The 24,164-nt window shown below is 47.4% G+C and overlaps 2 protein-coding genes across 12 annotated transcripts; one reads left to right on the forward strand and one right to left on the reverse strand.

The window, feature by feature from the left end:
- The first annotated feature begins 1,043 nt into the window (after window positions 1-1,043).
- Window positions 1,044-22,792, forward strand: Mondo (MLX interacting protein mondo). Of its 11 annotated transcripts, none has more exons than XM_076817949.1 (16): window positions 1,044-1,379; window positions 4,781-5,155; window positions 12,720-12,826; window positions 16,697-16,770; window positions 17,192-17,317; window positions 17,391-17,619; window positions 17,751-17,846; window positions 17,919-18,192; window positions 18,268-18,781; window positions 18,897-19,076; window positions 19,210-19,354; window positions 19,459-19,667; window positions 19,899-20,365; window positions 20,448-20,571; window positions 20,667-20,796; window positions 20,889-22,792. In XM_076817949.1, the coding sequence occupies exons 2-16, from the start codon at window positions 4,800-4,802 to the stop codon at window positions 21,008-21,010; spliced, it is 3,153 nt and encodes a 1,050-aa protein (XP_076674064.1). In that variant the 5' UTR covers window positions 1,044-1,379; window positions 4,781-4,799; the 3' UTR covers window positions 21,011-22,792. The 11 variants fall into 11 exon arrangements, with proteins under 11 accessions (XP_076674064.1, XP_076674061.1, XP_076674065.1 ...); XM_076817946.1 differs by having other exon boundaries at window positions 1,046-1,379; window positions 17,388-17,619; XM_076817950.1 differs by having other exon boundaries at window positions 1,051-1,379; window positions 17,406-17,619.
- On the reverse strand, window positions 21,366-24,142 carry LOC143372100 (RIP-like protein). The gene is made up of 3 exons (XM_076818015.1): window positions 23,865-24,142; window positions 23,516-23,753; window positions 21,366-23,454 (listed from the first exon to the last, which is right to left on the reverse strand). The coding sequence occupies exons 1-3, from the start codon at window positions 23,991-23,993 to the stop codon at window positions 23,120-23,122; spliced, it is 702 nt and encodes a 233-aa protein (XP_076674130.1). The 5' UTR covers window positions 23,994-24,142; the 3' UTR covers window positions 21,366-23,119.
- Between the last annotated feature and the right edge of the window lie 22 nt (window positions 24,143-24,164).

A 24,164-nucleotide genomic window follows, 5' to 3' on the forward strand; every position in this document is an offset into this window, starting at 1 on the left:
ATTTCCGAGTTGCGATCAAATTTTACATTTGGAGTCTTTCCACACCCCTCGTAATACCCACAAGTTTCATCTCGATCGGCCATCGGTGCCTTTCGGAAGTACAGCCTGATTTTATAATAAGTATCATCCTAATTATTGTACATAAATTCCAAGTTTTCTTGTTATTTCCGAAATGGAGTGGTATTCAATCGCATAATCGATTAACCATAATAATATTTCAATTGTGAAATAAAAACACGAATGACAACCTACTCGCAGGTTAAGTAGATAGGTTAATCTCGTGGAATCTCACATGATTTTGCACGTCACGAATATATCTTCTAACAACTCTATTGTCCGTTATATTATCATCATCAATATTGCTAATATAAATATTAATATCGATGTCTCCTTTAAAATCCATTTTCATTCACGTCACTCTGGGCTTCCTTTACGCAAATAATGACGTATGGGTTGGTCTCAAGACCGTCTCGAGACATCTAAAACGTCGTCTTGAAAATATAACCTCGCTTTATCGTCTCTTTTGACACATGTGACGTCATACAAGGATTTACTTATTTGAACAAGATTTTCTTCAAGACACGACCTCTGGACGCAACTATGAATTTAGGCGGCAATCTTATTCCATTGCGAATTGATAATGTTGGACGTGACTTTGATCTGATCTGACAAAAAATCTATTCGCCACATAATATCAATTCTACGTATATCACGTCTATAATTCGGTAAGCTGACGATACTACAACTTAACTTCATCACAGAACATATCGCCCACTTACTATACCACCGCTTCTATAAATCACTTTCCTTGCTTAAACAATGAATCTTCTTGAAACACATTCCCAATTTCCATTTACGATCGTTCCTCGTTGATATCCATTTCGACAGATTTGAAAGCTTTGCCGTCAGTTGATTCTATCACGTCGGCTTCTCTTGAGGATGGGGTAAATAAGTTAGGAAAAGCAAGGCAGGGAAATGCCGCGGCATTTCAAAAACGGCGGAAACAGGGGACGGGACTCGGGCGCGCTCGTCTATTCGGTTATTTGGCGGCGCTGGGCTCGTGATCGTTCGGTGATTGGTCGAACTCATCGCGCCTCTGTCAGCTGTGCGGCAGAGTCGGCCGTCGTCCGTCTGTAGACGCGGATTCGTGCAAATGGCGTCGCTGCCAGTATGAGCGAGCGTATGCTGTCTAATAACGCGTACGGGCCTCGTCCGGGCGCGGCGCCGCGCGGCCCAGACTGACGGCGAGCGTGTGTGCGACGATATTAAGCCTCGATCCAACAAATAACATAATACAAGGGGATCGTTAAAATCGACGTCGACGTTGCGACGGTGTGTACGTATCGACGACGAGTGGTGACACGCAGTGAGAAAGAGAGGTGAGTGCCAGATAGAAAACGAGTCGGCCAGGAGGCGACTCGCGACCGTCGCGAGAAGTGCCGTGTTACACGCGTACGCGAGCGTATTTCGCGGAATCGAAGGAAAGATATAATCGATGACGCGGTGCGAGCCCCACGTTCTCGATCGTCCAGAAATCGTTTAGTAAACCAATGGTAATCTCGCATATTCCGCAGTCCCTCGCGTTCATTAGTCGACGCGGAGAGTTTCCCCGAGTTTCCACGAGTGCTCGAGGGGTACGAGGGGAAGACAAGCCAGGATCCAGGCAGAGTTTTAAGTGACTTATCGAGCAGGCTGGATAAATACGTGGAAAAGGGAAAGGAGAGGTATACGTATAGGCGCAGTACGGTAGTCGGGGCTGGTTGAGCTTAGATCGTACGCTGCATCGTGACAGGTGCCCATGCGTGCACCATTGCCAAATCCATCGTGTCGCCTTGGAACGTTATAATCGTCCCGTGCAATGTTTTCACGGGGATTAGCTGTCTAGATTCGTAATTGCCCTGTGCGTGGCGTTCTAGACGCCCTGGTATTTACCAGTTACCGTTTCGTCACTGGGCACGCGTATCTGCGATTGGGAATACACTTTCATTTATCGTTTGCGACGATTAGAAGTTTCCTTATCGCGTTTCATGGAAATTTTTCTCTGATTCCGTTATTCTGACAGGCTGTTTAAATATGTCGTTGTTATCGCGCAATTGGGACGGCCATGTTCTTCCACCCTCAACTGAAAAACACGTTTCACGCGGTCGTACGCGCGCACGTGTGGGCGAAACAGAATGTTTTTGTTTGCGCCGCGACGAGCTCCTAAATACGACGGGACAGTTGCATAAGAGAGATCGAGGTGTGCCCGCTCGAAAAGGATTCTGGCGTCTCGTAAAGAAAACAATCTAAGCCTGTTTTTATCTCCGAGGCTTTGCCAGGTCGCGATTGAGTCCGGTTAGAAAAAGAGCGAGAGAGAGATAGAGATAGATAGAGAGAGAGAGAGAGAGAGAGAGAGAGAGAGAGAGAGAGAGAGAGAGAGAGAGAGAGAGAGAGAGAGAGAGAACGGAGCGTATGCTGCGTCTCTTTTCTTCAGATGTATGATGTGTAATTCCTGCAGCGTAGAGAATCGGACGATCTTCGAAAGAAAAGATAATTATGGTGGCACGACTGACGGAGGAAACGCGCGCTATTTTCGATTACGTCACGGCGCGATGTCTGCTATCTTTCTACACGATCGCGTGATTTTCTGCTCTCCTAATTTATCGATGGAGATGTTTTTTTTTTGTTATCGATAGAGCCTACAACCGCGATACACGCCGAAAGGAACTCACAGAGGGGCCGTGCTCCGAACCATATTTCCCATTCTGAAAACGTAACCGAGTCTCGAAAATCACATGGGAAAGGAAAAAACGCTCGTGAACGAATTGGATAAGGCGGCTAACCTCACCGATACGAACTGACTCTGGGGTGAAAGGGCAATACACTTTTGAGATAATAATGTCGTGCAGTGTTAAGAACACGTATGAAACCGAATAGTTGCAGAGGAAATCCGCCTCGATAAAAGCAGTTTTCTAAAAAAACCTATGCGACTCTGCGAACAATGTTAGCAGCCCGTCGACTACGCCTAGTTCCAAGCGCGTGTTTTCAAGTGGGCCGTTTTACTGCACGAAAATTAGTGTCTTAGAGGTTCGTTTAGTACGTAGTACAAGAGTCATACACCACGACCGCGTACGGTCGACAGCTTGGGAAAATCTCGAACGCCCGAAACCGGTTGCAATGGATTTGTCTCTAATTCGCTGTGCTCGATGCCCATTACGGTGGTCTTCAATTTCCGTTACGCGTTTTCGTAACGCGTGCCTCGGCGAAGGTTTGCGCGTAGACGCGTTAGAAGTGTGTAACATGTGCCACATATTAAAATCGACGAGCCACACGTGGGTTGCCTTTCGAAGGTCCTTGAGTAGGTTCCATTTTAATCAGGCGATTAATCTTTAGCTCCCCAGTCCCATGGAAAGTTTCATTTCCTCGCGGCTCGTTCGCACAGATCACGCGATCTTTTCTTCCAACGTTCTACGGCATACCAGCGAACTGCGTAGAACAAATAGGAATAGATTTGGAAAGTAGGCACGGTCGTTTCGATATAGATTACGTTCCTCCTAGCTTCTTCGCGATGCGCGCAGATACGCGTACAGCTTTTCTACGTTGTCACCCGACGCGTTAATTAATTCTGCCATTGGTATCCAGGCTCGGAAACTTTCTAATCTCCACCGGAGCTTCTTACGAGCAGGGCAGCTTGTCGATACACCGCGTTCCATATAAGAGCGCACCAGCGCCCCTACCGATTTGCGAGCGATCTGCGCAGCTCCCACGGATCTGTCACGCGCGATTGAAACGAGTACGCTCTAACGTGGAACGCAGTGTAGAGATATCGGAGCAGCCGCGCTCTTACAAACAAAGCGTTACGCTCTCCCGGCGAAGCGGAAAATTCTTATTCCACTTGCTCCTCCGAAATTGATGACAAAACGCGCATCGCGTTTAATTTTAGCCGAGGTTTCACCCGCGCTCCTCGCGGAGGAGTCACTGACCATCGCGGGGATCCTGGCGCGCAACTGCACTTTCATGGAAACGATATCCAGCAAAACAACGATTTTAACGACGCCCCGGGTTATTGAACCGAGCCGAGCAAGGTTGTTTACATCTTACGAATTCTTCCGTCGGCGCGGAAAGTGTCCCGCGGGCTTCTCCTCGATCGTGCTCGGAAAGGGAGCGCGCATCCAGGGAAACGGTAGCGGGGCTCGGCCACCCGGCACCGTGGAGCCAACGAAAGAGTCGAGCGGAAACAGAGTAGAGATTAACGAACGGGACGATAGGAGAGCACTGAACAGAGTATATTCTCTAACCTTATCGGGCATTCGATAAAGGCGGCTTGTTGTGTCTGGCAACAAGCACTGGTTCTATCGGAACCGAGCGTAGACTTTGCAGCCTAGCGATTTCGCGAAACGGGGTCGGCTAATACCATTAAATTCCGCGCGCGAAGCGACCTCGTTCCACGAGCGGGCCCGGGCCCGCGGTGTAAATCCCGCGATCGCTTTCTGGATGATCAAAGCGCGAAGATACCGTCGGGCCGGTGGGAATCGTACGCGCGTGACGCATCGTTTCCTTTGTGCCGTTTTCTTAATAGACCCACTCGGGGCAGAAGCGAACGCTACCACCGCCGGGTTGTTTACGATTCCGCGCTCCTGTTCCGTCAGGCTCGCCCGGCCGTGCCCGCGAACGCCCCCCCCCCCCCCCGGGCATGGACGATCGGGAACGTACAAAGAGAAACACGACGCGCGCTCGTAAACGGCAAAGAAAGCTCGACCACGCGTGGGGAATACGTTCCGACCGCGACTGTGCTCCGCAGAGTGGCGCCAAACAGAGGGATGCAGACCGAGCTGATGTACAGAAAACCGTTGATGATGACGGCGATGACCACGATGAGCCCGAGCTTCCATCGTCCCGGCGCGGTGAAGAAGGAGATGGGCGGCAAGGACTCGAGGGAGTCCATCCACTCCGGCCACTTCATGGTCTCCGATTTCGAGGCGGAGGCCCAGGACGACGAGGACGAGCTGGCGGTCCCGGTGCCGGACGAGGAGGCCGCCAAGGTGGCGATCATCGCGGCCACCGGCTTCTCCTACGAGAAGTTCATCAGCATCTCCTGCGCCGACAAGACCTCCCAGCAGCTCAGCATCGAGACGTCCTTGAACAAGCTGTTCCAGTGCATGTCCCTCGCCTACAGGTGAGTTTCTCTTTTCCCTCGGTTTTTTACCATTCGCCGATAACACGCCATTTCGTAGCTCCCCCGGATCGACGTACTCGGAGAGATCGAGCTCGTAAATCCGCGCGGAGGAACGCCGATGCCCAAGCCCTCCAGGTCGCCTGTTGCTCGCGGGACTCCGCGCGGGCGCTTATGGATCGGGAAGATCGATCGGAGGCGCAACAAGTCGGCGGCGCTCGGACCAAACGGGGAGCGCGCGCGTTGCTCTCCGATCTTGTTTTATCCGCGGAATAAAAGCGAGGGGAATATATGCGCGCACCTGGTGGACGCGACAGTTCTATTAGCGCGACAACGCTCCGGCCCACTCGCGATCCACGGATTCGAGATAATATATCAGTAGGGCAGCGCAGATTCCGAAGTGTATTTCGAGCAACCAAACAAATGCCGCGCCGCCGGCATTCCGGCTGATAAGAGACAATTGAATTAATGGAGAAGAGGCCGTAGAACCAAACGACAACATCGCAATTAAGCTCGTCCTCGGCTTCGTGCCTGCGCCGCAATTTCCGTTTTCTCTTTAAGCCTTCTTTCGTACCAGCGCTTCAATGTCTTCTCGCGTTTACTCTACTCTAATTGAACCCCTTCGCCGTAACGGCTTCGCGAGAGCCGCGGGAAGGAGTCGGTCTGCCGATCGATCGCTAAGGATTTCACTGCCTCCGATCGATTTCACGCCGCCGGATTAACGCGGATCGCGTTTCGTAAAGACACCGGGTGACGAGTAGCTTATCCGCGCGGCTTTCCTCTCCCTTCTCGTGTCGATTTCCCTTTGTCGCGGGGAACGGTCCCGATCCGTTAATCGCGCTGGAAACAATCGAGGCGCGCGCACGCGCCTATGCATCGAGGCTCCGCAAACAGTCTGCCGCCTGTAATTTAATCAACAGCGACACTACGTCTTGGAGTATTTTTAACATCGAATCGGTAGGATGCCGAATATCTCCGGCCCGAGGATATAAATAAGTGTATATTGGCTGGGCATTTATCTGTAACGATATTTCTCGCTCTGGAGTCGCCGAGCGCGTCGAGTTCACCGGGAGAACACGCGCGGCGAGGGGTGCCTGACTAGGCGAACAGATGTGTTTGCTCCGCGCACGTCAACTTAATTATAGGAGCCTCGTAAAGTATCTATTTGAATTCGTAGCCACACCAGAATCGATCCCGACGAGCCAACGATATGTGCTCGGGTCGTTGTAATACGGTTATCGCGCGATGACGCCGGTTATCTGATTTCGTTACATGATAATACGAAAAGATCGAGAGCCACCTTTGCCCGTGAACGAGGCACGTGCGAAAAGATTCTCAACTTCCAAGGCTGCTCGAACAATCGCGGCTACTCTCCTTCTTGCACCGTACGACCGTGCGATTAGTGAAGTATTTAGCAATTAACGCGGGCTAACAGTTTGCGTACGGCTCGGGAGTCTCTGAAGCTTCGCGTCATCTAGCGCACCGGGTTTGTTCAGCCGTTGCAGGTAGTTGCGATTCGGAGTAGTAAACGCGGGGAGCCGAAGGTGGTGCATTGCAACTATTATCAAGATTGGATAATAAATGAACTGATATCGTAATTCCGCCGATAACGTTGCACGCTTATTGTTCCGCCTTCGCGATGAAGGGGTTAATCAATTGATGATGATTTATGTCGGAACTGCAATTGGACGCGCGAACTGAAAAGGCGTGTATATTATATATATTTATCTGTCGGCAGAGGAGAGATATTATTGTCCCAGTGACGCAACGTAAACGTCTATCCCGAACAACAGGCTCGTAAATTTCGTTTACAGTGCTTCATCAGGAAATGCGGCAGCAAGATCGCGGTTCCTTGGGCTTTTCAAGCATCGCGATAAGTACTCGCTGCCGTTCCCCTAGCGGATTAGTTAAGTAACGTTTGTGTCGTGGACAACTCTCGCGAAATAATCAGAGAGGAGGTTCCGTGGCGAGTCATCTGAATCATTCGCCTACGTGTCGCTGATAAATTTCAGTATCTAATCGATATGTTCGATTGTAATTTATCGGGCGCACAGATCCTCCGAGGCATCGGGGAATTAAATTGCCATGCTGCCGAAGTATTCGCAATCGGCATGCGACGGTCCAGCAGAGGAGGGACACCCCGCTGAAAGCGAGCAATTATTCCTCGACGAAACGATCTGTTTTGGAGCGACGCGCTTACGCTGTTAAAAAGAACGCAACAACAGCGGCGGACAATTAGACGGTAACACCAGCCGTGCTAATTACAACTGACCTCAGCAATAAACCAGCATCCCGGGCAATCGTTTTTAGCGGAGTCGCTGTTTTCAACGTTCGATAGCGGCTCAACGACTCCGTTTTTTAATATCTTCGATTTCCCCTGCGTCAGACGGGGGAGGAGCGGACGGTTTGCTATTCCCCGACGTTTATGCATCGTCACGAACTTAATTCGTCCGACTTTAATACGGCGACGCGTACGTTAGAAGCCGGCGCTCGCCGCGAGCCTTCCTTAAGGTTTGTTTTATTCTCTGTTTAGCTGGGTGATAAAGTTTATGGTAGGTGTGTGCCCGAGCAGTCGCGTCAGATCTCGTAATCATCGCGATGGTTCTCTGGGCTCGACCTGTCGATAATAATGGACGATAGCATTTCCACTCCGCGAACTTTCGTCGCCGCTGAGGCCGCCGTGCGGCTAGCGAGCACTTTGTCCATTTAAATTCGATTGATATTCACCTCTGGCAGCGCGTCAAACGGTCGTCCTGTGTTTTCGGTGAGAGTAGTATCTGGGCTGCACGTGGAGTAGATAAACTGTTCGCATTAACCAGGGGATTCGAGCTAACTGAATGCCTTTATTGTCCACTTAGGTATCCAATAAACATACAGCAACTTTTTATCTCTGATGTTTGAGGTGTCCCTGTGTACTCGCGGGCTTCTTAAAAAAGGTGATTGCCCAATCATTTGGAGCAGCGTACTAGAGCCGCTGCACGTGAGCCTTCCCCCGAATCTTCCTCAAATAATGTCTATAATTAGACCCCGAGATGTACGCGAAGGCTATTTTATCCTGTCGCACAGTCGATCGAACGGAGCGGAGCAAGTCTTCCGCGATCCGTGGATCTCTGGTCTCGTGCGGGGAGGTTCTTCTCGTTGGACCGTGGCCGTGCTCTCGTGCTACGCGTGCAACTCGAAAAAGTGAATCGAGCTAAATTACCGTAAAGACCTACGTATGTGTGTGCCGCACACGAGCGTGTCTTTTATCATGCAAGGCCACTGCGTCATCGGGCACAGATACCATCATCAACGCCGCCGATATACGTGCAACACGCTTGCACTCGCGCGGGTCGAGACCGTTTTCCCTCCTTTTCCCGCCCACGTGAAACGTGTTTCTTTCCCGAGCCTCTCGGGGCCCGCTTCCGCTCCCCGATTTCCATACTTCCCTGTCCTCGAATGGTTAACCATTTCAGCGCCTATTTTCGTGCCCAACACTCGGGGCTTTTCCTTCGCAAGCTCTCCTCCCTCGCCTTGCCTTGTCTGCTCTTTGGCATGCCTCTTTTCCTGCAACGATCCAGTCGAGCGGTTTCTCGTTCTGTTTTCGTTGGTTCTCGTGTAACGTTGCCAGGAATTTTTCTGATCGTCAATGAATATACAAGGTGCTTGGAATACAGCGTCCTGGAACAATATCTTTTCAGAAATAGGGTAAACGCAACAGTGAATGAACACTTCGGGGGTCTCCCTACCTTGACGGACGAAAAATTATGCGAACTTTGGGAATTTTTTAAAACAAAACCATTAAATATATTTACCTCCAGCTTCGTGGCTTCATTTGTCAATCTGTAGAGAATATGTAAAAAAAATTCTATGCAAAAATAGTGGTTATATCCGGAGTTATAGTGCTTCGAATAGTGCGCCTTACAAAAATCATATGCGCATTAATAGCATAAAATTAGTCGTTGTAGTTGTCTGAAATAGAAAGTTTAAAAATTTGTGCCATTTGTATGAGCGTGGCTATCGCCTGAACTAGATTAAATGAGAAATACTGAATATTTAAAAAAAAATTCAGCGTCTAAAGCAGACATCGATTTCTGCAAAAAAATTCGCTGGTTTTTTAAGTCGCAAAAGTCTAATTTTGCAAAAACCGACGTAGTTTTAGTACCGGCGAGAATGGGACATCTACTGAAGATATATGCCAAGTTTGGAGTAAATCGGGTGATTGGTTTTTGAAATATCATCCTAACAAATTCGAAAAACGCCGTTTTGAAAAAAAAACGCGTTTGAAGTTTTAGGTATCGCTTTTTTTAATTAAATTTTTTTAAAATGTTGCCTAGATATGTGCAAATCTAGGCATAAAGGTTCTAATTAATATAATTTGAGGGTTTCTCTTAAAAAATATCCCAAATATCGCGGTCATTTTTAGGCCGTCAAAGTACTGCCCTCCTTAGTTAAACCTATCTAGCATTTATTTATTTTTTGAGATATGTTGAAATATTTGAAGTTCCAGACGTGTCTTACCTTTTAAGTAAAGTTAGAAAACTCTACGTGCTTCGTAAAGATTTATAAACAATCTAATGTGTTTAACCTAACTTCTTTCCAAATGGTTATAATATCCTATCTAAAACAATTACTTAATTGGTACGTTAATAATACATCACTTATCAGTAGACCTATTACAAAAAATTATATTAGGCTGTTACGAAATAATGACAACGTTACGAAAAAATGTTTTAATTTGAATGAAAGAAAATGAGGACGGTAGAAAGTAAATGATAAAACTTCCGTATTCTCAGTTGTTTCAAAATGTTAGATAGGACATTTTGAAACAACCGAGGGCAGAGTAGGTCTGGGTTAGCACCATTCAGTACCTTAAGGGTAATGAATGACCACTATTAAAAAATTATGTGTGCAGCGCGAAGCAAGAAACTAAAGAAGTCTCTAATTAATTAGTTGTTTATCTTACTAACTTATTTTACTGGATTTAATAAAAAAAATGGTCATTTACTTACCGCCATCTACCGATCCACCGTACATGGCTCCAGTACTCGAGGAAACAGAAAGGGACGAGAGGACGGTCTAGCGAAATCTTTGACAAAAGACGATGGCAATCGACGTCGCTTCTACTTGTCCGGATAAATCAGGCCGTCAAAGTTGTACGACGAGCAAATAACTCGTTATCTGATAACGGGATCTTCGCTCGTCGTGCCGAATTGATCGAGAAAATATTCGCTTCGTTAAACGAGAGAGGAGGCATCCTCGAGCTCGGAAATCTCGTGGTGACTTGCAACTACGGTCGAGCTTTCGAAACTCCGCTTTAACGCTTTGTAAACGCGCCTAATCGCGTGATCCTCTTTAATTGTTTTATTAAAGGTAGACGAAGAGGCTGGATCCCACAGCGCGATGGCTTTCGATCTGTTGAAATAGAGGAAATAGGCCTTTATTGCCGTCGAATTGCTGTGTTTGCGATTCTCGGGACCCTCGAGATCTTTGGCTGATAAGCGATTGACTAGAAATTAAGAAGCATTTGGTTTATAGTTTTCAAAGATAACGGCACACCACTTCTTCGGTAATCCCTCGTTAATATCGGGGCTTAAGCAGCACGTGAATAAACAGAAAACTCGAAAGTGGGCTCAGCCACTTGCTAGAATTACTTTGCCGATTTTCGGGGTATCGTTGCGTCACAATCGTACCCTCGCGAGTTTTCATGCAAAGCAGCGCATCGAAGTGATACGTTCCACGCTCTGGCCATATTTCTTCGGTTTCTTATCTAATCGTCCGAGCAGAAAAATGAAAATGCCAGCAGGGAAGTCGATTGGCTAGGGTCTAATGCCAAGGAAACCGCTCGCAGCGTTCGTCGTAGCGCGAACGAGCCAGTGGAAATCTTCCTACTGTCGTTCCTATTTGTGTTGACTTTTCGACGATGACATATCGGCGAGCGTTGATAACGAAGATTTCGTTCTCCGTGAATCGGCGCTCGCGTGATACGATTACGCTATCAACTGACCTATTAGGCACTAATTGCGCATAAGGCGCTCTAGGTTCATAAACAGACGTAATAGGAAATGAATGGAAATGGGATTAAAAGTAGCGTCTGAGTTCTGAGTAACGTTGCCAACGTTTTCCGGGAAAATATAGCAACTACTTTACGGCCAAATGAGATGAAAAATACTGTACATTGTCAAAAGATATATACCTGCGGTACAGAATAAAACTACAGCAAAATAACATCTTTTTGAAATGCATATTTCCTGTGCATTCTGCATTATTAATTAATTTATTATCTTTAACAAATGTGTCAAAGATTTGATTGCATTGAGAGTCCATATTAACATATATTTGAGGAGCTGATTTTTTATGAGAGATAGGCTCTGCTTCCCTCTCCCCGCCACTTCGTGTTCATTACAGAAAAAAAACCCTCTCTGTAAAAGCTGAAGTGGCGGGAATAGAGAGAAAGTATCTACGAAATTATATTAAATAAATGTTAATAAACAGATCTCATAGACAACGCCTTCTTTAAGTGTCGCTCAAAAGTTTGCAGCTTAAATTCGCGATTAAAGTTTTGACGTTGAATAAAAGAAAATCAGTAAAAACTGTAGAATTTTATCGATGCATCAGAAATATAGTGTTTTGCCTATATCTTTTCCTAACAGTACATAGAATGCACTGTACAAAAATTCAGTGGAATACTGTATATTACAGTACGGCTGGCAACCCCAGTTCTGAATGACGAGAGATCCTCTACCCTTTGGCTTCCATCCAGTATTCATACTCCTCTTTCAGTGACACCACTCTTATCACTGCATTCATTGTGCAGCAGGCTTCCAGTGTCCCCCTATCTCGTTCTTCATATTTCCGTCGACAGAAGCTTCTCAAGTTGATCAGATTTCATCCCACGCTCCCGTCGAGAGGGTTAATGAAGGTTCTCTGCGATATCGAAGGACGTTTGGGTGGAGAGCGACCCCGGCGTGTTCCTCCGACAAAGAGCGGCACGCACGCGTGGAAAATCGCGGTGTTTCCACCTCCGTCGGTATTTTCTACCAGGGGTTTATATTTAGAACGATTCGCTCGCGTCGGATAAACAGGGCAAAGTGTTTACCACAGATGAATAAACACGCCTCGAGAACCATCCTCGATGATGAATTCGCGCTGTGTTTCGCGAATTGCGAAGCGTATATTTCCCCAGAGAGCCTGGCGATCTAATTGCTCGATTTCTACAGTCGCGGAAGCTCGGGGCCCGATGCAACTGCGCGATAAAGATGGATTAGCTTTGACCATGAATTGGAAGTAAGCTGCGCGGATTAGCTCCAGCCAACCGCTGGTAGCGGAATATAAGCTCTCCCGAGAACTTCCTGGAGCTGGCTCGCTCGGCGGCGCGGCATTCGCAATGCCCCTTTACCCGAGGAACAAATTTATCTCGATGTTAGGCATTCCGAGCGGCGCGGTATAGTCGGCACTCGGGCGTCCTAATTCCTCGGTTCTCGCTTTAAGGGCCGGGCGAAGCTGAATTATTTATCAATGTCGCCGATCGATTATGCAGCGCTGGTCTACAGTGGGTATGACGTATGGGCATTTGAATTTGTTCCAGACAGAAATTGACATCGCCCAAGTGGAATCGGTTCAAAGGCATCAGGCTGAGATGGAAGGACAAGATCAGGCTGAACAACGTGATCTGGAGGTGCTGGCACATGCAATGTAAGGAAGCGCACGGGACGAATTCGATCTATCGCGGGGCGAGGTGGTTATTTACCGTGGGACAATTCACTGCTCAAAATAGCCCGGGGGATCGTCTGCTTCGATCGCTTTATCTCTCGGTATTTTAAAGCCACCGGAGGAATAAGCCCGTGTTTAGCAAAAATGCCACTGTGCCGACTGCAGAGCTTTTCATCGGTCCCTGATATCTCAGAGCCACTTGAGAACTATTGAAAAATTCCCCTTGTTGTTTTGAGCGGCGCACAAAGCGCCCGCGGCGCGTCAAGTAACCGGAAATACTGCACAGCACGGCGAGACGCATCGACTGGCTAATTTCGCTGACCTTTAACAATCGTTTCGCACGATAACCCGCGCAGCGGTGCTGATAACGCCGCGATTCTTTTTAGCTCTTTTTTTTCTCTGTTCGACGCCCGTATTCTGTCGCCTCGCCTTGGATAACTTGTCATGGTCAATAGTCGGGGTTCGAGGGGTCAGATCGTCGCTCGGCGGCCGATAGTTACAAGAGGAAGTGGGTTTTCATCGAAAACAGAACTCCGATTGCAACTTCGTTCCAGCCGAGCGTCCTTCGCCCTCCTATCGTTCTTTCAAAATTGCCAGTTGGCGAGTTTAACACTTTGAACTCTGCTCTGTCTGTTGAGTCACACCAGCTCGAGCTGTGCCCGTTCCAATCGCGTAGAGCTCTGAAACTTTGCGTTAGACAGCGCTGCCTGATACAATAGAATATCCCGGGGCAATACGGTAATATTAACTCGGCCTCGCGCCACGTGGGTCGTTGGCCCACGGGACTTATCGCGAGCGAGACTTCGGATCCGTTCGGTCCAGTGAAAGAAGGATCGTAAGTAGGTGTCTGGCCAAGAGAAGATCGAAGTGGAGGAAGATAAAGTTGAGAAGATTCGATGCTCGACCCGTCACCTATTTTTAACACGGCACCCTACTTTCCGTTCCATCTTCAGTGGCCCCCCTTTACTATCAACCTCGAAAGTTTCCCAACTGAACAGCGATAAATTCGAGATTACGAAAAGGAGCCCTGATAGCGGTTCGGCTGTTTCGTAACGCGGGAAATTCTGTCGAAACGTCCCCCCACTTCTGGCCACCCCCGCGCTTTTCACTTCGATCGCGCGGCTAATTCCCGCCCGGGTCCCGTCGAGTTTTTCATCTCGAGTCACCGCGAGGCTCTCCTCGGGCCGCGAGATTTCCTCTGACGTCAGGGAAGTTCGCGGAACGTGGAGGGTCCTCCGCGAGAGGGGACGGCCGGGCGCGTCGCCTTCTCCATCGAGGCGCGATCGAAAAAACAAAGGTGCCCGAGATAAAGCCGCGTAATCTAAAGCCAAATTAAATTGATTCAAGATATCTGACGGCGCACGCGAATGGCCGCGCGAAAATAAGGCGATATACGCGACAGATAGAGCGGTGTCGGAGTTGTACAAGATAAAGAAATATCTTGCACGTGACGGAGCAGTGACAAAGAATCCCTGCCAGTATCGCGCACGGTTTCTCCACGCTTCCCCGTTAAGTGCCCGAGGATTTCAGTTTCGCGAATACCGCCATCCTGGGCTACGAAATCGCCGCCGCCGCCGCCGTCGCGATAACTCCCTCGAATTGCCCTTCCGTTCGACCCTTCACGCTCGTCTCGAGCCCTCGAATTCTCCTCGCCGTCCGTGTTCGCGCGGTTCACACGGGCCGGATCGTCGGACTCGAGTCAGTGCGCTAGAGGAAAGATCCAGGTAAATCCTCGGAGGCGAACTTCGTAAAAGCAAGGACTGTGGAATCCTCGTCGTTGCACAGAGAGAGAGAGGGGATAATCGTAATCGAAGCTTGAAAGCTTCAGTCTCGTTAACAGCTTCGTCGGACGAACGAGGAATCCGCGCGTCGTTCGAGTCTTTACGAATTACTCGCGCGTTCCGTGCCGCGGTAACGAGGCAGCGAATAGCTGGTCGCCAAGACAGAATGTTAAAACGTCGCGAACTTTTAAATAAAGCTCGATCATTGAATTGCAGTTGTGCAATCGATGCACGGATGCAGCTTCGCTCCCTCGTTCACTGACATTTCGATCGCAACAACGTTGCCAGCCGTTATTTTTAAGCCTGATCCGTGGTCCGCGCTCCTCTCGCATCGCACGCTTCCGATCTCGATCCGTCTTGGCTTCGGGAAATCGCCGCGGACACCGCGATCGGCTGTCAATGAGCGTCGTTACTGCCCGCGATGCTGCTCGGTACCGATTGACCAACGCGTAACGCCTCTCGTTATTGCTTAACGCCACGTCACCGGTGTTTTCAAACGCAGGTTACGTAAAGCCGCGAGAGCGGGGCCGGAAAAACGATGGAAAAAGGTCGCGCAATTTTTCTCACGTGCGCGCATCTCGAGCAGTTCCTCGTTCGTTGACATGCGGCGAAATCGCGGCGCCGCGGAACGCCAGATGGATCGATCCGTCCGTTCTGAAACGGCCGGGCAAGCAACCACTCGTCGTTGTTTAAGGGGTTATATCTAGTCAGCAGGTCGAAAAGTGGCGAATGTTCGTGAATTTTTCCTTGGAAAAGTAGAAGCATATATTTTTACAGAACTTTTTGCACTTAAAAGAGCAAGCTTTGAAGAACATTTGGTAATTTTTTTGCAGAAGAATATTTACGTTTAAAATAAAAATACAACGACATCCAAGAAGCCTTTTTAAAAACGGTGAGCAAGATATCTGATACACTGCACCAATCTTGCTGAAATTTTCTGGGCTTATTTTTTATATAAAAATCCACCGAATGTGGAGGGATTTCTTCTCTCCATTGTATAGTTTCGATTTTATCAACGAAAAACGGCAATTAGTGATAACCATCCAGATTCTAAATGCATTCGGTAAAGAATTAACACCGACAACGGCATCATTATCGCGTTTAAATAATTAGCGCAAGTAAATTGCCTGTCGACTAAGAATGCCCTTGACTCAAAAGTATTTCGAACTTGAAGACAGGATTCCATGGTTATTGTTACGCAAGTTTCATTATGAGAAAAAGAGGAATGAAGAGTGTAGATTAGTTTTCTCGTACGAGCCTTCCACCCTAAGAGAATCGAGCTTGAAATCTCAGCGAAACGGAGGCCCGTACGAGAAAAGATTATTTCACCTCTTGGACTGATTCTCTTAAAGCTGGATATCTTCCGTAGGAAGAATTCGATTAGTTGCACTGATTTGAAATTACTTTACCTCGATGTCCTCTGAAAGGGCGCAAGATAGGCATATAATAGCGCAGAGGGGACCAGAAGGCACCGGAGGCGAGGGTGAACACGAGGCGTCGAACAGAGGGAAGTCGGAACCGGTGTGCAGGGGAAGCTGATTACTCGAGAGTGCCAGGACCTTTGTACCTGCCGTGGTTGCTCCTCGCGACAAGTGTATCGCGACTACGCCACAGAATGCGTCGCCGCAAAATCGGCATCGGGACGACCGCGTCTCTGCTCCGCTACACCGACCTCATCAAAGATGGTCTTAGGTTAAAGGGCAGCTAACTGTTCCAGTTTGGTCGCGAAGTATTTGCGTGTCTCACTCGTCGAGGAAGTCGCACGTCGGTGGTTCGTATACTCGATCTGCTCTCGCTACTTTTGCGGAACCCCCGTTACGTCTAAGCACGCTGCCCGTACTTCCCAGATCGCTGGACCGATAATTCGCCTCTACTTTTAGAACCGCGTGTAAGTCCACCGCGGCTCGCTCGAACCGGCCCGCCCCGTGCGATGAGAACCACCGCGCGCGGTTTATTGCGCTGTAATTGTAATTCTTTTGTGCGCAAAGATCGAAGTTGCCCGGCAGCGCACGACGGATGCTGCTCCGATCCTGCTCCGTTCACGATACAATCTAATTTCGTGTGCTTTCAGTTATACTGAAGCAGAACACGCTGGTGTGCCAGTTCGCATCCCCGTTGGATGTTGATACTCATAATAAACCCGAGGTACGTTCACTTATCAAACTATTAGAGCAACTAACGGGTAGATTGTTCTGTACAGGGTGTCTCAAGACAATCGTCGCGCGAGACCCGCGGACGGTTTGCCTCCGACGAGGCAGTCTGTTTCTTGAGACACGCGGTACGTTGATCGATCAGATTTCGCGACGCCAAATTCGAGAGGCGTGCTCTCGCGAAACGTTGGGAGCCGCTCGATCGCACGCTCGTCGTCGGCGGCGGTAACCCGGAAAAAGAATGGGGCGAATAGTCCCGCTTAGATTGCGTAACGCCTCTTATCGCGGGATTCCTAAATCGCGAGAGAAATCCGAAGCTTAAAACGGCGAGGGGACGCGTGCGTCGTGTGATCTCTCGCGCTCCTCTCGCGCAAGATGCTCGTTTATGCGTAAATCAACGGCGTGTGTCTTATCAGGCGGTGGTCTTAGAGGGCAAATACTGGAAGCGAAAACTTGCTGCGGTTACTGCGGAATACAAGAAATGGCGTATGTTCTACAGGAACAAGATCCTTGGCTGGACGAACAAGGATGGAACGGAGATGGTATTTATCTGACGCTAGCGCCGCATCCATTAGGGACCCAGTAATGTTCACCGGTGTTTCTCGTTCATAGCAGAGAATGGATTTTCAGATGGAATCGATGGACGTGTTAGATTGGGGCAGCGGTTTGGGAAACTCGGCCAGCTACGGGGCAGGTGCAGGCAACACTCACGGAGGGACCAGTGGGACTCCCGGAGGAGAGAGTATGATGGTTGACGAGGATTACATGGAGCTCATGACTGATACGTTATTTTCAACAATCAGCTCGAATCAACCGATATACTTCCCCGATCCCAGAGAAATTGGTAACTCGCTAATTCACGTGGCCGCGCGAGAATTCAAAGATATAAGCAACTTGATCGATCTAAATGAATATGCTACGTAGACGGAATAGGAATTGAACGTTGTACCTTAAAGCACTTATTTGAAATCGCAGCGCGCGGAGCCAGCCTGGCGGATTTCATACAGCCCAGCCTGGGCCCGCTCCAACCGAACTTGGACGACTTTATGGACACTCTGGAGCCGCTGCAAGGTAAACCGTCAACGCTCACTTACTCCTGTATGCGTTAACTAGTAGGCGATAATGTAAACGATCGTATTTTAGAATTTTTAAATTCGAAGCTGCCTCCTGTCCCCGAGGAGGACGACATGTTTCGAAGCGGCGCGCTGAACGCGAGCTATCCCGATCTCGACCTGATGACGCCCATGAATCAGATGAACGAGCTGGACCAAGAATCGGCGGTGAAGAACGAGCAAAGTTCGCAGCAGGCGGCGTTACCGCAGAACGACCAAGGAAATCCTATACAGAATCTTCAGTACACCGCTAAAATATATACTCAACCTCAGCCGGAGCCGACGAACACGTTCAGGAATAGCATGTGAGCTTTAAATACTCGCCGGCTGCCTTTCGATCCAACGAAATTTGTATTCCAATACCCTGGGGCATGTTGCAGGACTCTGAACGAGAATTATAACGCCATGCAACAGGGCTACGAGCACTCTCCACCGAGCCAGCCTGTCAGGGAGAAGAGCAGGCCGAGCAGAGTCTCTGGGAGGTCCAGTCGAGTGATACAGCAACCGCAGCAGCAGCAGCAACAACAACAGAATGCTTACCAACGAGCAACGCAGCAACAGAGCTCGGGGTACCAGCAGACGCCTCAGCAGTTCGCCATGGAGATCCAAACCGTTCAGTTGACGCCGGTCCAGAACGAGGTGCAAATGACTGCTTTGAACGACCAGTCCATCGCTGGGCACGTTCAGAATTTGGTGACGGTGCAGCAGAGCTTCGGGCAGACGAGCACCTCGCCGGTGTCCACTCAGCACAGAGCGATCAGGCCCCTGCCACCCGTCGCCCCCATATCCACGAAACCGTACAAGGTCGTTCAACCGCAGCAATGCTACAAGTTCTCCGCCCTTCCGCAAAACTTTAATGCGCAGCAATGTAAATTCAATGCCAATAACTTCAAGGTACTGATAGACAAACTGTCCTGTTACACGCATGCTCCCGTTGAATAATGCATCGGCGGAAAACACGAAGCCCGAGTAGCGATCGGAATCGAATTATCAGAGAGTTGCTTTGCAGACACACCCATCGCAACAAGTTGTGTCGGTCTCCGCCGAGCAACCGTCGCAATCGTCGATCCTGCTGCAGTGCAGGCCCTCCGGTCTGGATCTCACCACGCCGACTGTGCAGCCAGGGAAGCTGCTGCCGCAACCTGCCGCATCGAATACGGAGAAGGAGGAGGTCTTCGCCGTGCCCAAGGTTAATACGTATATCAGAACAGAGAATAATTATTACTTATCGCATGAATATCGATAGGTTTTTTTTTATTTCATCTGTCTCCATTTCCCTTCGTAACCGAGAGTCGCGCGGCGCGAATATTCATTTGTTTCAGTATCAGATGAAAGCAAGGAATAGATCTCGAAGTAGCTCGTCGTTAACTGCGCCGAGAATGCACCCGCCGCCGTTAGTCTCCGCAGCGAGCGATCCCGCTCTAAATCTAAATAACAATGTTTTGCTCGCTCAGTTGCTCACGAATAGTATGTATTCTAAGGAACAATGTTATCTTTGCTTCGAGAGATCACGCTCGTGGTTGCTTGACGTAAAAGGAGAATATTATGAGAGCTTCACTGTCGTTGCACAGACACATCTGGTGTGTACACAATGAATAGCCCGGCTGATAGCGTAATGCCGACGGCGAGCCAAACGACAACCACCGCCGCCGCCACCAAACACATGTTACCCATGCTTCCACCTTCAGCCTCGCCCACCCAGGTGACCACCACCCACCATATCACCACGCCGGTCACTGTCCAGACGATGCAGACCTCTACGGCGCAGTCGCAGCAGCAGGTACACTTTGAAGTTTTAATCTGTTGGGCGAATGTATAGTCTTCCTCGTTTGGCGGGATCTACTCTAGGATTTAACTCGGCGGCAAGGTAGTCCCCGCCAATAAAGGAGCATCCTGTACGACTATTTATAACTCCAATATGCAGCAGATTATATAACGCCTGATATCGACAACAATAAAAGCGAGCGTTGCGTAATCAATAATCCATTAACTGCACGTTGCATATTATTAGGCAATGCAACAGTCCGCTTGCAGCCAACAGATGTTGTTAAACACAAACAGCCAAGCGCATCAGCCGCAAAACAGCCCCGGCTCGCCGAAGGACAGTTCGACCAACGCGCACAGTCCCCAAGCGTTGAGCCTCAGCCCGCTGCACAGCCCGATGAGCATAGGGAGCCCATTGTCGCCTACTCGCGGGTACATAAAGGGTGAAACGGAGCGGGGACAGTACAAGGAGCAGAGGAGGGTCGGGCATATACACGCGGAACAGAAGCGTAGATACAACATTAAGAATGGTTTCGACATGCTGCACAGCCTGATACCGCAGCTCAGCCAGCATCCCAACACGAAACTGAGCAAGGCTGCTATGCTGCAGAAGGGGGCGGATTATATCAGACAGCTAAGGGTGGAGAGGAATCAGTTGAAGGAGGAAATGGATAGCTTAAGACATCAAATTGAGTGCCTTAATACGTCGATTAGGTAATAAGATGCTAACTTCTGTTTCTTCGTCGATGGCTAAGAGATCGCACTAACAGCTCGTTAATCGGATGTTGTGTTGCAGTAACTGTCAATCTATGCTTCCTGCAACGGGTGCTCCAGTTTCTAGACACAGGACTAGCAAAATGAAGGAGATGTTCGACGAGTACGTGCGCACACGGACACGGGAGAATTGGAAATTCTGGATTGTATCCTTTTCGAGAGAGCTCTTGCTAGTTTCTTTCAATTTTAATGAACGCGCAACCCGCAGATCGCGATTTATATTCCTTGACAAAGTCATTAGTTCAGTATATTACTCGAGCCTTTGATGATTTCGTTCAATACTTCGGTGTCCACCGCGAGTATCGAGGATCTATACAGAAGTACAATATTGTGGGTTGAGCAGCATTGCTCGCTCGTCGATCTCAGACCAGGTTTGTGTGCTTTAAAAGGAAATTGAACGCGTGGATTATACTTACAGTTCGATCGTTAAATGTTGCGCGTCTTCCCTTCTTCTCTGTTCCAGCCGTTCTGAACTCTCTAAGGTATCTGTCTACTACCACTGATATTTTATCAGATCCTGGTCGCCTACCGGACGAAGCACGCGCAGCAGTAAATTGCACGGAACGGCGACGATCGACTCAGTGACCAATCACGTTTGCGCAATCTCGTGCGGGAACGTATTTGCGTACACAGTTTAACATTTAGTCACGTGCGAGCTGAGGGAAAAGCAGTTACCGTAGCTTAAGCCAGTTTAGGAGAAACGTGAGAGAATTCTTAAAACGGTCGTTTTTCTTTTTCTTTTTTACAGTAGACTTCCAGATTTCCTTTCGCAACGATCGCATGGTTGAGGATGGAAAAAACTTAAGTGCAATTCTAACCCAGACCTACCCTTCTCCAAATTGTGATCTTGGAATTTGTAACACCAATTCGTATCGCGAACGATGGTTAACAAACTATTATATATTTATATATAGACTGTTAGAAATTGGAACACGTTGAGATTTTAAAAAGAAACTTTCCATTTTTATAAACGTTGCCGCAAAGTCATTCGTATATGAATATCAACGACTCAGAGAAGTACATTTGTATTTATTACACGACTGTGTACATCGCGTGTTCTGCGTTCATCGAGCATGAAGGAAACTTATTCGCATCTTTATAAATTGCGACAATGAAACGTTCATGTCAAATCTTTTTTTCTTTTTTTGTAGTTCTCCTTTCTCATCGACTCATTGCACTCGTTGGTAGTACTTGCCTACATGTTTACGTAATATTTAAAAGACGAAAAGGAGGGAAAAAGGAAAAATATGTAGAGCAAAACCATTCCATTATATTTTTACTTTATTTGTTTTGGACTAAGTATGACATTCTTGGCAATGACTAAAATGTTAATATTTTACGAAATGTATGTCGTGTTATAAAAAAAAAAGTTTGATTGTTCTGTTTTTCATTATCTAACGATTCTTTTTACTCTTAAGGCGAGGAAATTGTGAGAAAAACATATATCGCGGACCGGAGTATGAATATATATATATATATATTACAATGACGGTATATTTTTATAATAATCAAAATATACGCAAGTTTATTTTGAAAGAACCCTTTAGAATTGAAGATTCTACTATCGAACGTTGTCGAATAAATAAATAATTGCTTACGTCGTGCGATGCAAATAATTGTTTAAACTTTTTTACGCTACACGCAAACGTGTTTCAGAGATACCTAACACAGAAACCGGTGCCATGAAATTCTATCGTAACAGAGGAGGCTGGAGACAGAAGCTGTCGCGTTTTCGCTATGAGAACTGCAGTTGAAATTTAACCGAACAACGTAGAACATTTTCGATCGACCTTGCACTCTATAATAAATATGCAGCTGTTGACACATGCATAGTAATAACTTTGGGGGAAACTGAAAATTCATATGTCCGGATAATCTGGCTGTACGCAAAATGGATAAAATGGGTTGCTCACGAATTATGAGTATATTATATACTAATGTTATTAGATATGAAGTTTTTAATGCGAAATTTCATGTGATAATGTACAAATCATTTATAAAGATTCAAATATTAGAGCCTAAGCTATTAAAAGACATCTGCGTATTGTAACGGTGTTAGAGTTTACGTGATTGTATATAACAGAACGTTATAAGCGACGAACAATCTGCAGAGATTTCTTTAGCTGTTTCCTTGTAACGAGCATTCGAAATATAAATTGTACATTTTACGAACATTTGTCCCATTAACGTTCACGATACGCAGATGTCTTTTACTCGGAGTTTATACTGTGTATGTATAAGTGATAAATAATATAAACAAATCAGCGAAGGGATGTTTTTTTTTGTACAATATGTATCATATGATCATATGAACATTCATGTACTTGTTCGGATGTTTACTTCCATAAAAAAAAAAGTTGAAATTCGCTTCCTCTCTTTGTCACTACCCTGTGCTGCCTAGCATCAGAAATGGCGTGCTCTTTGTTCAACTTTTTTCTACTGCTATTATTTAATAAAACAAAAACACACTATATACTTTCATGATCTTTCAGCCAATACCAGAGCGATATCTGTATATCGGTATGTAGAATTGTTACATACTTTATTAATCAATAAGTTAAGATACTAGTAATAATTTACGTTAAACAACAATCGTACAAAAATATAGAAACAATTAGGCTAATTTCTCTTAGCTTAAGCAGTATTCGCGTTTCAAGAGACGTTTGTAAATAATCTAAGCGAGCGTGTTACCGTTTACACAATCGGTGTCAAAGTTGAACACTTATCACAGACCAAATACAGGCCTATATTATTGTTCTCGGGAAGCGGCAGAAAACCAGGCGACTCTCTGCACATCGAGGAGTGAGTGTTCACGCAGCTGTTTATCAAGGAACCCAAGTCCCTTACATTCACACCACTGTTCAACATGAAATCACAAGACTTGCAGATTACTCGATTCGCTTCTTCAGTCAAGTTGGACGTCTGACAGACGGGGCAGATAACTTGATCGACTTCTTGTTCCGCGGCCAGGGCTAGCATCTCGATTTCCTCTTGGGACATTTTCTCGTACTCTTGCAATATCCACTGTTCTGTAATTCATGCGGAATTAAGTACAAAACTACTCGTAGCTTAAAAGTGAGCGAGGCTTACCTTCTTCATTGAGTATTTCTGTTTCAAGTTCGAATGCCTCTTCCGGATCAAGAGGCTCGTTGACAATATGAGAGAAGGGGTTCACTGCTGGATCCAAGTCCGTGGTCGCGAGATTTTTCAACTCTTTGCGCACGATCTCTGTTAACGTCTCTTGGACGTCTCTTGACTTGATCTCCAGGTTGAATCTGCCCCTGTTAAACAACTGTCCCCGTTTCTCTCGCATTCTCTGCCGGCACCTCTGAAATCACGTTTCATTATCAATCACGAACGCGTAATTGCCATCGAATTGGAATCACCGCGCTGCTCTCTCTCGGATGTGGTAAAATTCTTGGGATACATGTATACTAACCTCCCTAAGAACTTCTTGCAATTTCGGCGACCCATGTCTGATTTTATTCGCGGCATCGCGACTTCTCAGCTTCGTCGTCATTGTTGGGCTTAACGTGCCGTTCTCCATGTCGTTTCTGCACTCTATCATTCGGTGAGTTCCACGCAAATTAAAAGCGCAGAGGACCCAAAATAAACGAACACTTGGCGGTAATGTTTCTGCTACGCCTCGATTGGAATAAACACGCCTGCGCGATTCCTTTTAAACTTGAATCTTCCTCGTCGATAAGCCGAGCAGTCTCCATGTTTGTGCATGCAGTAC

The sequence above is a fragment of the Andrena cerasifolii genome, chromosome 8 (genome assembly GCF_050908995.1).
Source record: "Andrena cerasifolii isolate SP2316 chromosome 8, iyAndCera1_principal, whole genome shotgun sequence".
Classification (NCBI taxonomy): Eukaryota; Metazoa; Arthropoda; class Insecta; order Hymenoptera; family Andrenidae; genus Andrena; species Andrena cerasifolii.